The 18,726-nt window shown below is 38.6% G+C and overlaps 1 protein-coding gene across 13 annotated transcripts in view; it reads left to right on the forward strand.

Annotated features, from left to right (window-relative positions):
- Positions 1-18,726, forward strand: part of LOC106872834 (probable protein phosphatase 2C T23F11.1) — a 223,620-nt gene that overhangs the window by 187,887 nt on the left and 17,007 nt on the right. For all 13 annotated transcript variants that reach the window (XM_052969731.1, XM_052969728.1, XM_052969730.1 and 10 more), the window contains 3 exons: positions 5,436-5,501; positions 10,495-10,568; positions 12,808-12,949. In XM_052969731.1, the coding sequence (XP_052825691.1) occupies positions 5,436-5,501; positions 10,495-10,568; positions 12,808-12,949 (282 nt within the window). The remainder of the gene's footprint in view (positions 1-5,435; positions 5,502-10,494; positions 10,569-12,807; positions 12,950-18,726) is intronic.

Genomic DNA, 18,726 nt, shown 5'->3' on the forward strand with positions numbered 1-18,726 from the left:
ATGTATGTGCGTGTGAAAGAGGGCTGGTGATCTTGACGTGTGTGTATGAATGTGTAGGTGTGAAAATGTGGGGATGGGAATTGGTCAGTGTTGGTGTGTGCGTGGTGGTGTGTTGTGTGGTATGGTGTAGTGTGGTGTGGTGTGATGGTGTTGGGAGGTGGGGGAGGCGAGAGTGGGGAAAGCACAGGTGGGGTGTAGGTAGGCAGAGGTTGGGGGTAGGTGGGGTAGGAATGTGCAGAGGCTGGGGTAGGTGGGATATGTGGGTAAGTAGTGAGTGGGGTAAAGGTGGAGTATGTGGGAGAGGGTGTAAGGGATGGGATGAGGTGGGGTGGTGTGGGCTTATGAGGGAGGGTTAGCGATGAAGGGGGAAGGGGAAGGTGGGTATGAGAGATGAGAGAAAGAGAGTAGGGGTGAAGAGAAGTAGGAGACTGAAACAAGTAAGATACTAAAAAACTATGCCATTTTAATCCTGAGCAGCACCAGGTATCTCTGCTAGTTTGTATATATTTATTTTATTATAAATGCAAAACACACCACAGAGGAATCAATGTAAGCTTAAATAATAAACTGCAATATGGCGAGGGTTTACTGTATTAGAATGTAATAAATTGAATATTGGGGCCTTACTCTTCTTAGCTTTTAACCTAGTTGGTATTGACCTACCTCACTCCACTCAGGCCCATTTAATACACATGTCTCTTGTTTTCTTATCACCCTTACTATTTCATTCTCTGAACACCTAATCCTTCCTTCCCAGAACTGCAATCCTTTGTCGGCATAACCTACAAGGGGTCAAATTGAAACATTAGCTACACTGATTCCATCAGTATGGGAAAGCCTGAAAAAAAATTATGGATACCTCTACCTCTTCCACCTCCTCTACTTCTACCTCCCTCTCCTCTACCTCTCCCCTCCTCCTCCCTGCCTCTTCCTCCTCCCTGCTTCTTCCTCCTCCCTGCCTCTTCCTCCCTGTTTTTTCCTCCTCCTCTGCTTCTTACTCTCCCCATATGCTTTTTCCTCCTCCTCTCTGTTTTTTTCCACAGGTTTACTTCTCCTTCTCCTCCTCTGCTCTTTACTCCTCCTCTGCTCTTTACTCCCCTCTGCTCTTTACTCCTCCTCCTTCCTCCTCCTTTTTCTTCCTTCTCTTCTAACTTTTTTTCCTTTTAAGGCTTTTTGAGATCTAGAAAACAGATAACTGGGTGAGATTAATGCGATTAATAGTTAATTACAATTGTTGTGGATGTGAATGCATTGGCAATAAAGAATTTACATTTCTCAGGGCAAAAGGATTAATGAGGATCACATCTCAGACTCTTTACTACATATCCACTGGTCATGTTTTTGATCTCATCCCATCGTCCTTCCAGTTTTCACTTCTCATCAAACTATTAAACCACCATTACTCTTCATATAGCCTGTTATGATAGATGTTGGTTTTTAACTGTGTGGCGAGATATGTATGTACTAATGTAGTATGGTTTATTGTGTCTGTTGAGTATCAGCAGAATGTGAAGGTGGAGCAAGTACTTATCAAGGGTGAACAGAAGGTGGAGTCAGTGTTTGTATTCTCATTAATGATAGTAATCTGGCTGTCAGAACATTAAAAGGATCAATACCTGTCACACAGATGCACTCACTTGCACACAACACATATGCCCTCGCTTTTTATATATTTCTGTCTGATATATCCATCCATCTGTCTGTCTATCTATTTTTTTTTACTCACACACACTAAATGCAAGCTCTCTGACAATATTGTATGTGTGCCAGTGAAACACAGATGTGCCAGATGTACATTCATTTACAAGTAAAAGCGTACAAAACTGTACCCCATTAGTAGAAAACTTATAAACATGTACCTACACATATACACCCACTGATATTCATACATTGAGGAAATACAAATAACACATGTATCATAAACATGTTACAGCATGAACACACATACTGATTCTGTATATATTGCTGATAGGTATATACAAACCGACGCACATATATGCATTATTACATACATACACAATTGCACATATACTCTTTTACTTGTTTCAGTCATTTGACTGTGGCCATGCTGGAGCACCGCCTTTAGTCGAGCAAATCGACCCAGGACTTATTCTTTGTGAGCCTAGTACTTATTCTATCAGTCTCTTTTGCCAAACTGCTAAGTTATGAGTACATAAACACACCAGCATCGGTTGTCAAGCGATGTTGGTGGGACAAACACGGACACACACACACATATAAATATATATACATATATACGACGGACTTCTTTCAGTTTCCGTCTACCAAATCCACTCACAAGGCTTTGGTCGGCCCGAGGCTATAGTAGAAGACACTTGCCCAAGGTGCCACGCAGTGGGACTGAACCCAGAACCATGAGGTTTGTAAGCAAGCTACTTAACACACAGCCATGAAAGTAATAGCATATAGACTGAAATAACATACATTGTATACACACTAGCATATTTAGTATATATACACACGCACACACAGTGTATAATACTGGTGTCTTAACAGATCAGTAGGTTCCAATCAGAATTGAACACACTGCTGAATCTAGCTTTTGTTTGATTTCATGCATAAATACATTGTGACATACATTGTGAAATGGAGAGATGACTTCTAACCTACTTTGATATCACAAGGACACAATCACTATTGATATCAAGGAAACAAACTTGCAGTGCACATATTCTCTTTATTATCATCCAGTTGGGTAACTTGCCCAAACCAGTGCAACTTTTCCACACCGAACGACCTGTTTGAGCATTGTGGCATGAACATCTGGCTTGAACTTTAGTGACACTTGTCTTTTGCTAACTGAAATATCTCATCTGCACACACTATGTCTACAGATGACAGTAGTCGTTTGCATACTGAACTAGTTGATCCTGGTGGTTGACAGTTTGTTGTCTGTTCATCTACTCAACATCTAATGATAGTCACCATTGATACAATAAGTTCCATCATCATCGTTTAATGTCTGTTTTCCATGCTGGCATGGGTTGAATGGTTTGACTGGGGTCTGGAGAGCCAGTGGCTGCACCAGGCTCCAATCTGATCTGGTAATGTTTCTACAGCTGGATGCTCTTTCTAATGCCAACCCCTCTAAGAGTGTTATGGGTGCTTTTTACATGCCACCAACTCATGAGTCAGTCAGGCAGGCCTGGCAATGATCACTTTCGGGTGGTGCTTTTTACGTGCCACCGGCACAAGAGCCTGTCAGGGGATACTGGCATCAGCCATGATTGGTTGGTGGTTTTTACATGCTATCGGCACTGAAGCCAGTCAGGCAGACCTGGCATTGACCACATTCAGATGGTGCTTTTTGCATGCCACCAGCATGGGAGCCAGTTGGGGCACTGGCTACAGCTACGATATTGGTTTTACTTGACTCAACAGGTCTCAAGCATTTCATATCACCCGACGCATCAGGGGTATTCTTAACAGGGCCACATATGCGTGGCTGTGATCTCACTTTAGTTGCTGGGTCTTCTCAATCACAGCATATCTCCAAAGGTCCCAGTCTCCCGTTATTGCCTCTGTGAGGCCCAATGTGCGAAAGTCATGCTTCACCACCTCATTCCATGTCTTCCTGAGTCTACCTCTTCCACAGGTTCCTTCTACAGTTAGGGAGTGGCACTTCCTCACACAGCTATCTTCATTCATAAGTATCAAATGCCCATACCACTGCAGACGCCTCTCTTGCACATTTGATGCTTCTTATGCCCAACTTTTCTCTCAGGGCACTTACACTCTGTCTGTATGCACACTGACATTACACATCCAGCAGATCATACTAGCTTCATTTCTTTCAAGCCTACACATTTCCTCAGCATACATGGCCCATGTTTCTCTGCTATGTAACATGGCAGTTCGCACACATACATCATACAATCTACCTTTCACCCGAGCAAGAGGCCAGGCCCTTGGTTGCCAGCAGAGGTAGGAGCTCCCTGAACTTTGCCCAGGCTATTCTTACTCTAGTCACTACACTCGTAGAGCAACTGCCCCTACTATAGACTTGGTCACTTAGGTAGCGGAAACTATCAACTACTTCTAGTTTCTTCCCCTGGCATGTGATGGAATCTGTTTTCTGTACATCTTCAGTGTTTATTGCCCCAGTGCATCTGTCACACACAAAAACTTTTCCCAGTTAACCTTCCTTTGATATTGCTGCACCTTTTATGTGTCCATAGCTTACACTTGGTACATTGTATGGAGTTTCTACTTACGCCTTTTCTACAGATTGAGCAGGACCATCTACCCAAAGGGGGTTGTGATTTGACAGCCTTCCTACTTACTAAAACTTTGGTTTTTGCTAGGTTAATCCTAAGGCCCTTCGATTCTAGACCTTGCCTCCACAACCTAAACTTCGTGTCCAGTTCTAGCAGTAACTCAGTGGTACTTCTGCCTGACACAAAACCGAACTGCATCTCATCTAGGCTAACTCTCTCCTTAATTTTTTAGGCTATGACCCTCTCTGTAACTTTCATCACCTGATCCAGTAATTTGATACCCCTGTAGTTATTTCTATCTAAAGCATCACCTTTACTCTTGTAGCAGTTGACTATGGTGCTGCTACACCAGTCATTGGCTATGACCTCTTCATGAACTACCTAATTTCCGATGTAGGTGACAAGACCATAACCCATACTGCTCAATATTTTAAGCATCCCTGTGGTGATTCCTGATGGGCCAGGGGCTTTCCCTGTCTTCATATCCTTAATTGCTTTATCTACATGGGTGCTGTTGATTCAGATAGCTGGTCCCTCAATTGGGTCAACCTTTGGCAGACTCTCCTCCTCCCATTCATTCTCCACATTCAGCAGTCTTTCATAAAGGCTTCTCCAAGCCTCTTTCTTTGCAGAATCATTAAATACAATCTCATATACTTGTCCCAATCTCATATACTTGTCTCTCCTCCTCTTATTACAGCCTACTGTGTTTCCTTCCCTCCCCCTTACTTTCTGGTTGCTGCACTAACTACCGTACCCAATTTGTCCATTGCAGGGTGTCCACCTGCTGGAATTCCCTCTTCTCCTGTATGTTTTTTTTTTTTTGTTACAGGCATTGATACTGTTGATGCTCAGACTAAATATCAACCATATCAACACCACCGGACTGGAAGAGCCTGTGAAGGCCATGGGTACTGCCTCTGCTTCCTGACTAAGCCATAACAAGAAGAGTTCCTTTTTTTAGGAACAGGCATAATTATCACTCATACTTACTTTTAATCTGATGTATCTTACGTCACATATATTATACACAATGATATGTTTACACACACACACACACACACACACACACTATATAGAAGTACATATGTCGAGATTGATTATGTTATTTGTTTATAATCTTCTGAAAACTCTGTTTAATATATTAGTAAACTTCGTGAGAGATTCCTGATGCTGATTTTTTTCTTTTTTTCATAGGTCGTGCAAACATTGCAGAGGCTTTACGGCAAGGATTTTTGCAATTAGATACTGAAATGTTGAAAGGTAATGCAGTACGTTGACACATGTATGCATACAAGCACACACACACGCTCTCTCTCTCTCTCTCTCTCTCTCTCTCTCTCTCTCTCTCTCTATCTCCCTCCCCCCTCTCTCTCTCTGTTGTTTTTATGGATAGAATGAAAATATACTGGAATGAGCACAATCCAGAGCACGTTTCATGACAAAGCAGTTATGCCAATAAACAACAAATGTTAAAAGGCAATCAAAGTGTTGATTTGATTATAATTTTATTTCCCAAAGTGTTAACAGTGCTGGGCCAGAAAATATTTCAGCCCTTAACAACTGCTGATACTCAACAGGGCACAGGTGAGACCCACTTATGATGTTCCTCTCCCACATCTGGAACAGTGCTTCTATTACATACACAGACAACCTGGAATGTATGTATAGAAAGGCCACTCAACTAATTAATGTTTAATCACTGATGGACATACTTTAACCTCTGGCCATCAGGAGTGATGTTTTCTCTCTCTGTGTTTTCTGTCAAAACTATATTTGGTCATGTAATGTAGAAGTGTGTGTTTGTGTGCATACACATGAACATACTCACATCAGCCATCTGTAGAGTTTTTGTCAACTAAATTTCACTCAGAAGACATCCTCCATATTATATCCAACACTCCAGTGTCACAGTAATCACTACACATTCTCCTTTCTCACCAGAATGTTGGCCCACTGGAAATGCTTCTTTGCTCAAATCTTTTCTGTGGAGACCAACTTGCACACCAGTTTAAATGGGACATCAATCTCAACAGTCTCAGAGGGCCTGTGAAAGTCATGGGCACTAATCCTTTTTCCAGTTCAGCTATTATGAAGAAAAGAAATGGTTGGCTATGCAGTGAGATTGGACTCAAAACCATGTAATTTCAAAACAAACTTAACTACACAGCCACACCTGTGCCTAGCATTTCAATAACAATAAAAATCTAGTGCAAACACAATAGAGCAGATTGTTTTGTGGGGAAAGAATCAAAAATCATAGTGTTACTACAGGAGTCAGCTACCCAACAAATGCAAATCTCTTGTCTAAAACTGTGGAAGATTAGAATGTCTGTGGTGATGAACTAATGCAAAATTTACATATTTTGTTTCAAGGCTGTAATTTCTCTTTTGTACATGTCATTTGTGCACTGGGAGCCTTCAAGTGACTGTTTAACCTTGTAGAAATATCAGCCATATTTTCCTCAAATCATATTTAACCTCATATTTGATTATAGAATAATTTTTACACAATGTTTGAGAAAATAATTGAATGATTAAGGCTAGAATATATTTTATAGGTGTGCTTAATTATGGTTGACCTGGTTTAAACAATGACAGGTGTTATTTATTTATAAACATATTAAACTATTTTTAAACCATTGCTGTCACATTCACTCTGATAATTTGAATAACAATGCAAATTTACTGTATTGTCCAACACATGGGAACATAAAATGCTACTATATGAAACCAAACCCAATAATTGTATCTTCGTGGTCAGTGCAGCCTTTGGTAATTAAAGTTACTCTGTTACACTGTGACAGCTGCCCTATCATTTTCGATTTGGCTGCTGTTGATCCAACATTAGATGAAAGCCTGAGTATTTTTATTACAACCTTAACTATGTTGTTTGTAGGTCTATCTGTCCACATTAACCAATTCTAGCTTAGTTGAGATGCTTTTTTGATAAGGTGATTAGTAAGCAACCCTGGTTATCTGCACCTAGCCTGAATTTTAACCCAGAATGTAAAGGAACTAGAACAGATACTATGAAGCAATCTTATTTGATCCTTTAACAATTCCATCAGTTCACTACTCTGGACTGGTATTTTATTTATTGTCTCTGACAGAATGAAAGACAAAGTTAACTTTGTCGGGATTTGAAGTCAGAGCACAGAAAGAGAATAAATACTGCAAGGCATTCTCTCCAATGCTGTAATAACTCAACCGCTTTGCTGTTGTAGCTATCATTAGCAGCTATTTAATCTTCTTTGAAGCTTTTGGCTTAGGAAACACACTTTGTATTTAGTATGACATGATAATTGGCTTCATTAAACCAGCACCAATTTGTCTTGAAGTCATTAGTGTAATATGTTTCATCAATCACACTATCTCTCCAGAAATTTCACTAATATTCCTTTCCCTGACTTAATGTTATTCAGTTAAATCTATGTTTATAATTACTGTTAAATACCAATTTCAGCTCTCAGTTACTCAAGTTTTGGTGTTTGAAGAATCAGAATTTACAACTAATCTGCTATCAGAGTTTATCTTTACCTGTTGATTAGTAAAAGATACTTCATGCAGGTTGCTGTTTTCATTTCGTATGGGTATATTAGTTACTGTTGCGGCAGTTGCTGTTGTTTTCAAGTAACCTTAGTTACATCAGCTCAAGCAGACATGAAGTGGAGAAGTAGTCAATCAAAGGTCTTTATGAAAAGGCCACAGGTTTTGCACTCTTGGTATTTTGTACTTCAGTCTATTAAGGCACCATACTGCATACTCTTTAGGTAGTTGTTATTGGCCATTTTAGTTTCCAGTGTGATTGTTGAGCAAGCAAAGCAGCTTCTGTTTAGAATGTTACAATGCGTAAACTGAACCACTATCTTCCATTATTGCTCTATTCTCTTCCCAGTAGAAGCCAAATGCTATATGACCTAAACTTCTGACAGTATTGAGTACAATGGTAGAGGTGATTAATCCTTTAACTGCAAAATTAAATTTCATAGTTACTCTAGTAATATTTGTTAAATATCTATTTTCTTCAAGCCTTGATGAACATGACATATATCAACACACACACACACAAAAAAAAAAAAAAATTCAAATATAACATTCCGCAACAAAAGGAAAGATTAGTATATAAAACTGCTTTTCACAGTTACAGGTAATGAACTTTTGAATGGGTATATCTAATATCTGCAGTAAAAGGTTAAGCTGGAGAATATATGCCTAACAGTAAGCTATGCACATCAAGTTTAGCACATTACTATTCTTTAAGGTGGTGAATTTGCATAGATGTTAGAATGTTGGATTAAATACCTTGCATTTTTAGTTCTGATTCTCAGTGTTCTAGGTTCAAATCTTACTAAAGTAATTTTATTTTTCATCCATTTAGGGTTGTTAAATAAAGTACCACTGAAGTACTGGGGGTCAGTTCTTCTCTTTCTTCTTCCAACTCTCTCTGTCTTTGAAGAAATCTACTATTGTCAGATTTGGAGAGGTTCAAAATGCCCAAGACTTACTTGTGCCATGACAGAGTCAATATGATTCCAAAAGGAGTTGAGAGGGCAAAGAAAGACATTCTGATTTTGGTAATCTATTGGGATCATTTTAATTAATGGGTGGTTTTGTTATCAGTCATCTGTCAACCCTAAATGAGCTGTCCTGGAGTCAAAAACTGTTACAACTGTAACATTCCTATCTTTTTTTATAACATGACTCTCTGGTTAAGAAGTTTGCTTTGCAGCCACATAGTGTCTTCTACTGTAGCCCCAGGTTGACCAATGCCTTGTGAGTGAATTTGGTTGATGGAAACTGTGTGGAAGCGGCGAGCTGGCAGAAATGTTAGCACGCCGGGCGAAATGCTTAGCGGTATTTCGTCTGCCGCTACGTTCTGAGTTCAAATTCCACCAAGGTCAACTTTGTCTTTCATCCTTTCAGAGTCGATAAATTAAGTACCAGTTACACACTGGGGTCGATATAATTGACTTAATCCGTTTGTCCTTGTTTGTTCCCTTTGTGTGTAGCCCCTTGTGGGCAGTAAAGAAATAAAGAAACTGTGTGGAAGCCTCTTGTGTGTATATGTATGTGTGTGTGTGTGTGTGTCTTTGTGTCTGTCTCACCCCACCACTTAATAACCAGTGTTGGTTTGTTTACATTCCCGTAACTTACCAGTTCAACAAAAGAGGCTGAGAGAATAAGCACCACACTTAAACAAGTACTGGGGTTAACTTGCTTTTCATCCTTTTGAGGTTAATAGAATAAGTACTTGTCGAGCACTGGTTTGATGAAATTGATTATCCCCATCTCCTAAGATTTCAGGCCTAGTACCTATAATAGAAAGGATTATTATTATTATTAAAGGCAGCAAGCTGGTAGAATTGTTAGCATGCTGGGCAAAATGCTTAGCAACATTTCATCAGTCTATATGTTGTGAGTTCATCCTTTCCGAGTCAGTGAAATAAGTACTAGTTGATAGTTGAGCATTGGGGTTGATGTAATCAACTCACCTCCTTCCCCCAAATTTCAGGCCTTTTGCTTGTAGTAGAAAGGATTATTATTATTATTATTATGAAAGTGGTGAGCTGGCAGGACCGTAAGCATGCTGGATGAAATGCTAAGCAGTATTTTGCCCATTGCTACATTCTGAGTTTAAATTCTGCCAAAGTCAACTTTGCATTTCATCCTTCTGGAGTCGATAAATTAAGTATTAGTCAACTTTATGTATTTCCACTCACAAGGCTTTGGTGCCCCAGGGCTATAGTAGACTATTGCCCAAGGTACTATGCTGTGAGACTGAACCTGGAACCATGTGGTTAGTGAGAAAACTTCTTTGTGCCTATGTTTGTGTCGTTCCTTCACTGCTTGGCAACCAGTGCTAGTCTGTTCACATTCCTGTAAGGTATGATTTAAGGGACATTTGGTTGCTAATTCTTATAGGTTGAACAACAGCCTATAAGAATTAGCAACCAAATCCGTGCGGGTGACACATAAAAGCACCCACTACACTCTCTGAGTGGTTGGCGTTAGGAAGGGCATCCAGCTGTAGAAACTCTGCCAAATTAGATTGGAGCCTGGTGTAGCCATCCGGTTGCACCAGTCCTCAGTCAAATCGTCCAACCCATGCTAGCATGGAAAGCGGACATTAAACGATGATGATGATGATGATGTCCCATTGTCGTAAAATGTAATTTTATTTGACTACATTCTTCTATGTTTCTTTCCTCTTTACACTATGTTCACTACATTATTATTGTCTACTGTATTTCAGATGATACGATGAAAGATGAACTGGCTGGTACCACAGCTCTTGTAGTTTTGCTGAAAAATAATAAGCTTTATTGTGTAAGTAACACTAATCTTCTCTGTTTAACATAAACTGCAGGTGGTGTGGAAGAGATTGCAAAGGTCTTGGGCATTGTCATCATCCTCTAACTACCTTGTAACAACATAAGGGTGGTGTATTGATGATTTTAAATGTCTGTTAAAGTAAATTTGACATCTTGTAGCTGTCTTTGAGACTTTGGACAAATATAAACAAATGATTATATTTGTCCAAACTCTCACCCTGTTGGCTAAAAACATGAAGCTTAGCTTAAGTTAAACCTAATTTTTTTTCTTTTTTAGGTGACACTTAAAATTCTTTATACATGCTGTTTTGTGCAATAACAATTAGAGGATCTGTTTTAATGCCTGTTGCATATGATTTATTTATATCAGTATATACTATCTATTATTTATGATCATTATTTTTATTGTGTGCATAAGGCCAGGGGAATTGGTGGAAGTCACCACTGGTCTGTATACAACATTTATGTTAGCCACTTTTATAATGGCTGGCTTTGTGTTTCATTGTTTTTTTGTTGTTTTTTTTTACTTCTTCTGCTTCTGTTTTCCTATGGTGACTTCAGTGGGATGTGTTTTTGTTACATCTGTTTTGCTTTTATCTCATCCAACCACTTAACTCTATATAGCCATTTGACCTGCTAGAAATAGTTCAGTAATATCCTTACCATCTTTACCAATTCCCTCTAGCCTTACACACAATAACAATGGTGATCATTAATAATGGATAGTATATATTAATATAAATAATTAATTTGCACTAAGTATTTACAGATTATCATATTGATGGAGAGGATGAAGAGTAGTAGGTGATTGCTCAGTCTGCTGGAAATAACAACCAAATCTTCTTCAAATGACAAAGGGCTGTCTTAAATAAAGAAAGGGCATATTAGATATGCTATTCCTGCATACTTCTAAAATGATAGCATAGGAATGACTTTGATAATAGCTTAGCTCAGTTGAGCTAGAACTGGGATTAAGCAATACATTCAAATTCAGACACTCACATAGTTTATACATACACACACATGTACATGCCTGCACATAGTTTTGTGTGCGTGCAAGTGTGCACGCGCACATTTTACATATGCACACATGCACATATACACATATCTACATACACATATATACATATACACACATATACACATATACCCACATGCACATACATGCACATATCTACATATATACACACGGTATACTTTTTACATGTTTAAGTCATTGAACTTCGCTATGCTAATGGGACCACCTTAAATCATATCAACCTCAGTTCTTTTCATAGCAATCTCTATTTGTTGCACTGCTAGGTTACAGGGCATAAACAAAGAGACTGCCTTTTTTTCTCTTTCAAGTGTTCACATCAAGTCAGACAGACAGACCGATACACACACACATACACACAGGTATTACCAGATTTTCTTTTGAATGTTGTACACATGAGGTACATGTATTCTCCATGTACAACTCTGCCCTCTTCTGCTCTTTCTCACTCTTTCTCTCTTTCTTTCTCTGTCTCTTTCTCTCTCTCTCTCACTCACCTACACACACACAAGTTGGACTGATGTGCATGGAGATTATGGTTCACAAAACGAGGGATTAAAGCTTTTGGAACTCTGTGATGCAAATGATCTAATCATTTGCAGCATTAATTTCAGGAAACTGGCTAGACACCCTATCACCTAATCACATGCCATTCAGGTGAATATGCAAGCCAGATAGATATAATTTGTTATCCAGTTTAACACCACCATCTGGTTCTTGGGTGCCTTTAGCAAGGTCTCTGGTTTTAAGTCAACTGTCTCCCTTCATTCCTTCCACTAATCTTGGAAACCGTGGAAAAATTAAGGTCAATGGGTGTTGCTTCTCCCTTTCTGACTATGCAGTTAAAAAATAAAACAAACATTTCCCCACCAGAAATGAGGCAAACAGGTCTGTTTGTTCATTCCCTGGTCAGTGTTAATGGAGCAGACAGGCCTATGATCAGAGGCCATTCCAGCCATGACCATACCATTTGATATTCTGGAATACTGGATTCCAGACATTATCCAGTGTTTTTTTTTTCATAAGGCAGCAGAATTAGGTTGAGAGAGAGATTTAACTGCTATTGCTAGCAGGTTGGATAACCATGTAGAGGTTCTCTCATTTGCTTGTTATTGTTTTGGTTTTGTAATATCTTTCTTTTTTCTTTTAAGCTGGGACATAAAATGAATTCTTTCTCTGTGTTTTTTTTGTCTTTCAGGGTAATGTTGGTGATTCTCGTGCAGTAGCTAGTGTAGCAGGAATGGTGGAAGTATTATCGTTTGATCACAAACCAAGCAATGATAATGAAACCCGACGAATTGTTGCAGCTGGAGGTTGGGTGGAATTGAACCGAGTTAATGGTTTGTTTATCAAGAATATTCTTTGCTTCCTTTTTTTCAATAGCTTTCCTCCAATAACTTGTTGTTTATAGACATTTGATAGAGCTCATTGACTGATGTTCTACTACCGATATTAAGCATTACAACTTTACTTTCTTTCATTATGTATGTTTGTTATGTTCTGAGTTCAAAAATAGCAAGTTGGCAGAATTGTTAGAATTGCTGGATGAAATGTTTGACAGTATTTTCTCCAGTTTTAAGTTTTGAGTTCAAATTCTGCTGAGGTTGATTTCGCCTTTCATCTATTCAGGATCAATGAAGTAAGTACCAACTGAGCACCATGGTCAGTGTAATCTACTTGCACCCTCATCCCCCAAATTTCTGAGTTCAAATCTCTTCTGGCATCGGAGCAATGATAAAAGCTATACTATTTAAAAATCATTTGCTGTTCACCTTTTTGGGGCTGATTGACAAAAAATGCATCAGTCCAAGGCAGTGGATTAGCAGAATTGTTAGAGCATCAGGCAGGATACCTTGTTGTAGCTGTTCTTACTCTGTGTATTCCAAGTTCAAACCTCAATTTGTTGCTGAAAAATGGTGGTACTTTAGCCATGAGTTGCAACTGATAAATAGTATCAGCAATTTGAAAAAACCAATAGAAATGTTGTGTCTTTGGCTTGACTGGAAGGTCGACTACCACTAGAAATCATGACTTCTATTATTTATTGGGTGGTAGGATTAATCAGTTACTCTGTTTGACACCACCACCTGGTTCTTGGGTATCTTTAACAGTATCCACATTGTTGTCACAAGCATTTGGTTCAGGTATCTGGTCTGAGGAAGACCTTCCATCCATCTCAGAAGGGGCATGGGAGCCCATCTTCCTCTTGACTAAGAAAGTTATAGGATCAGCCGGACATCTTTATGGCAGTATTGGTAGAGTGACAGACAAAATGGCTCACAAGATTTAGTTAGATTAGTTCATGATTCAAGTTCAAATCCTACTGAGGTTGTCTTTACTTTTTATCCTTCTTGGGTAGATAAAATAAACTTCCAGTCGAGCATTGGGGTCAGTGTATTAGACTGTCCCCCTGCCTCTTTACCTTTCAAAATTGCTAATCTTGTGACTAAATTAGAAACAATTATTGTCAAGAGTGGTTTGTGGTAGAATTGGTAGAGTGTTGCAGAGTATTTAATTACAGCCCTTTACATACTAAGCTTGTTTTTCATGTTTTCAGGCTAACACTATAGTTACTAGTTAAATACTAAGGGTCAATTTAATGCATTAAACCATCATATGATTTTGTGCTTGTTACAAAAACAGTTGCAGAATCTACCATTTTAGAAATGGGGACTTATTGGATAAGATAGTTTGGAGTAGATTCCTAGTGGCTTAAGCAACCATAAGAATTAGAGATTGTAAATAATTTGAGGATTTTATCTATGCTTAGAGTGTGTAATATGGTTTCATAGGTGTATGTAGTGACTAAGTGTTACTGAAACTGTGAGGTTTGTCCCACTTTGAAAAAATAGCATGCTAATTGGCCAATGCAGCATGTTGTGAATAAGTTAGCCTTCAGCTTCAGTCTAACAATAACCACTTCACACCATACTAGTCATTGATTTACACATGCTGGAGTGAACATATGTTTAGTGAACTTGATTGGTAACCTTTTGTTTGTTAAACAATGAAGGATTTGGAAAAGCAGTTTGCTTGTGTAAAATTTTGTTTCAAATTGGGAAGAACATCTATCAAAGATGATCCTGAATCTGGATGATCTTCAGTGACAACAAATAATGATCACATTGAGAAAAGGGCATGCTAGGCTTTGTGAAAATCATCACCTAACTATCTGTGAAGTCTTTGAAGAAATAAGCATCTGAATAAACCCATGCCATATTTTAAAAGAAAAATTTACAATGCATTGTTTGGCATTTGTATATGGTTTTCGCATAATGACCTAAAATACAATGCAACATAAAACAATGCATTGTCTTGATGCAAATTTGTGCTGCATTTGCAGGCAGGCACTCAGCATATAAGTTAAATTTTTGCAGACCAAAATTTTGCAACCAAGAAAAGGTAGATCAACTTATACACCTTTGGAGGACTAAAAATTGCATGTGAAATTCAGCAGGATTTGGAATGTTTGAATGTTTACATTTCAGGTCCGCCATGATGGCATATAAAATTTTAGTTACTGTTAATTTTCTTTATACTTACTTTGTGTGTTCATATTGATGTGCAGTTGTAATTGGTGAGTGTAGACTTAAACATTGATTTTTTTTTAATTGAAAAATCTACCTTAACTTATATGCTATGTTGATTTGTATGCTGGAAAATACAGTAAACAAAAAAGAGAACTAAATCACAGTCAGTCAGGAGCTGTTTGATCATTTGAATACAGATGAAAGTTTTTTGGAAAGTGTCATAACAAGTGATTAAATGTGGGTGTATGGTCATGAAATATGAAGCAAAAAGGCAGTCATTGCAGTGGGCTGGATCATTGTTGATGTGATTAAAGAAAAATATCTCACAGTTGCTCAGATGTGAAGGTGATGTTGATTGCTTTTCTTTTATTGGAAGAGTATCATTCATCAGATTTTTTTTCCACATGGTGCAAGCATGTCTGTGTGGTTAAGAATCTTGTTTCCTAACCATATAGTCTTGGGTTCTGTGACACCTTAGGCAAGTGTCTTCTCCTGTAGCCCTGATTTGTTCAAAGCCCTGTGAGTGATTTTGGTCAATGGAAACTGAAAGAAGCCCATATTTGTAGTATCTTTGTGTGTACCCTTGTGAAGACATCACATGGTGGTTATAAATGTGCATCCTTATCATACAAACAAGTTTGTGTGTTTCTAGTCTTCTGTGAAAAACATGTCTAGCTATGGGGAAAATATTACAGATGAGGGTTGGCTAACAGGAAGAGCATCTAACCAGAGGATATCTGTCTCAACAAATTCTGTCTGATTCATGCAAGTATGACTAAGTGGACAATAAATGATGATGAAATGGTGATGATGGTATGATCAATAACAAGTTTTAATTGGATGTTCTAAGGTGCTGTACAGGTAGTGTGATAGAAGATACCTGAGGCAAGGGCAAACAAAGCATGGATGCTGCACCACATCGATGCATCTGCATCATGCATCACTCTCGATCTAGAACTTTTAGGTAATGAACAAGCTGACTGTCATGCCCAGCTTCCCTTCTCCCCAGATTTGGCTCCTGCAAACACTCTTTTGTTCCCAAAGTTGAAATTTACACTAAAAGATTCTCAATTAGAAATGAAAGAATAGACAAAAAAAAAAAATTACTGGAAGAATTGTGTGCAACCTCTGAAAAGGTATTCTAGGATATATTCTTGAACTGGACAAAGCTTTGAGTCTAGTGTATCAACAGTGAAAGGAAGTAGACAGGTCTGATTAAACTGTAAGTAAGCAGTAAATTTATTTGGTGAAAAGACTCGGTTTCTCTAAAGATAGACTTCATAGATTGTCTTTTCCATTGAAAGATGTCTGCAGTGTTAGTTCATAGAAACAATACAAGTCTGGTATGAGGTTTCTAGGTTAATTGTTATTAATACCTGTGTGCAGAGGGTTAAGGAGGTAGTGGAATCAGAGTCTTTTGTGTAGTTAGAAGGTGGGTATTTGTTTGGTCAGACATAATCATACATTTACATGTATGAAGCCACATATACACACACAGATATTCCTATGTATATATATATGTATACATATACTGATTAGAACACAGAGCGTACTGATAGATGTGTGCGTATGTGTGTGCACGCACACATACACACTTAAATGTCTGTCAGTGTAAATGAGGGTATATATATATATATATATATATATATATATATATATGTATGTACATGTGTATGGGGGCATCTGTGTGTGTGTATATATGAGAGAGAGATGTGTATGTATACACACAAAAAAATATGTACGTGTACATAAATACTTACATAAACACACATTGCATGCATATATATACACATACATAATTACATACATACATGTTCACATTCAAGTGTATGTAGCTTTATGTTTCATTGAATTATTAATAATTTCAATTCTATTTGATTGAAACTCTCTTGTTATTTGATGTTGTGTGGGATATGAAAGCAATAAATAAATAAAAATCATTAACATCAACAAGATAAAACTCTATTATTGATTGTAGCATGCATTCTGTTTAAGTTTTATTTGGTTTCTTCTTGCCAATGTTAGCAACTTGCTCTGTTCTGTGAGAGACAAGCTGAAAGATACAATCTGTTGCTCACGCAGTTGGTTGCTATGGCACTGTTTGTTCGTGAAGCATCTATCATGTTGGTTGTGGGTACTTTCTAACATGAATCTGTCGAACAGGACAGACAGATCACAATAGTGAAGCTTTAATAGTGAAGAAGTTAGTTTTTGTGTGTGTATGTCTTGTCTTGCTTTTTATATTTTTATTTTGTTTCTTCAATTTTTTTTATTTATGTATTTTATTATTATCATTATTATTGTATTGTTGTTGTTATTAGTTCTTCAAGTTTCTATAGCAATTAAGAAAAGAAATTACACTAGCTGTTAATTACAGTCTCTGTGAAAATATATGTATTTGTTTAGGTTTCTTCTTTTTTATTTTGTGTTTATTTTGGGGGGACATACCCGCATACACAATTGTGCATACATACACTAACGCACGCACAGTATTCTTGATGTACAACCCTTAGTTAGTTGTGAGCAATTATGTATCTTGGCACAAGTGTGGCTGTGTGGTTAAGAAACCTACTTCCTTACCATTTGGTTCCAAGTTCAGTCCCACTGTGTGGTACCTCAGGCAAGTATTTTCAACTATAGCCGCAGATGGACTAAAGCCTTGTGAGTGAATTTAGTCTGCAGAAACTGACAGAAGCCCATTTGTTTGTATATGTGTGTGTGAAAGAGAGAGAGAGTGTGTGTTGGTATCACCCTGTCTTAACATCAGGTAATTGTTGTAAACAAGTGTCACCATCATACAGGCAATGGACTTTGTTTCCAATCTTTTGTAAAAACATGCTCAGCCGTAGAGAACTGTTACATTACTTGGAAACAGATGAAGGAAGGGCATCTGGCCATTGAAATTCTACCTCAACAAATTCCAGCTGACCTATGCATTTCTGGGTGAGATTTTCCACCCTGCTCGTCACTTCGTCCCAGTTTTTCTCCACCTCGAGGTCCAGACCCTGAGCAGTTTAATGGGACTGTCTGTCCAGCGCCCTACGATGCTGTTGGACGGCATGGACTTGCCTCTCCACGTGCCCAGTTGCAAGCCTACTGACTTTTCCGTGTTAATTTTCGCACCTGTCACCACTTCATACTCGTTTAGCGTCTCACCAATCAGGTCGATGTGCCTGTGGCTGGACACCATCACGGTGACGTTGTCGGCATATGCAGACACACTCTTTCCACATCCCAGATCGTGCGGGAGACCCCTCAAAGTCTTCAACTTCTGCAGTAATGGCTCGAGAGTCAATATGTAGAGGAGGGAGGAGAGAGGGCATCCTTGGCAGACTGAACGTGAGATGTTGAACGGCTCTGAAAGGTGACCGTTCACCCGCATGACCGAGCAGATGCCGCTCTACAAAGCAGTGATCCACCCGCGGAAGACCGGACTGAAACCAGCTGCCAGGTATCGATGGTCGGCCCTATCGAAGGCTTTAGACTGATCTAAATTGAACAAAGCCCCACCCATGCCAGCTTCGTTACCCACTCTCTCTATAATGTAGCGCATGAGATGGAGGTTATCGTGGATAGACCTGGTGGGC

The sequence above is a fragment of the Octopus bimaculoides genome, chromosome 7, assembly GCF_001194135.2.
Source record: "Octopus bimaculoides isolate UCB-OBI-ISO-001 chromosome 7, ASM119413v2, whole genome shotgun sequence".
NCBI lineage: Eukaryota > Metazoa > Mollusca > Cephalopoda > Octopoda > Octopodidae > Octopus > Octopus bimaculoides.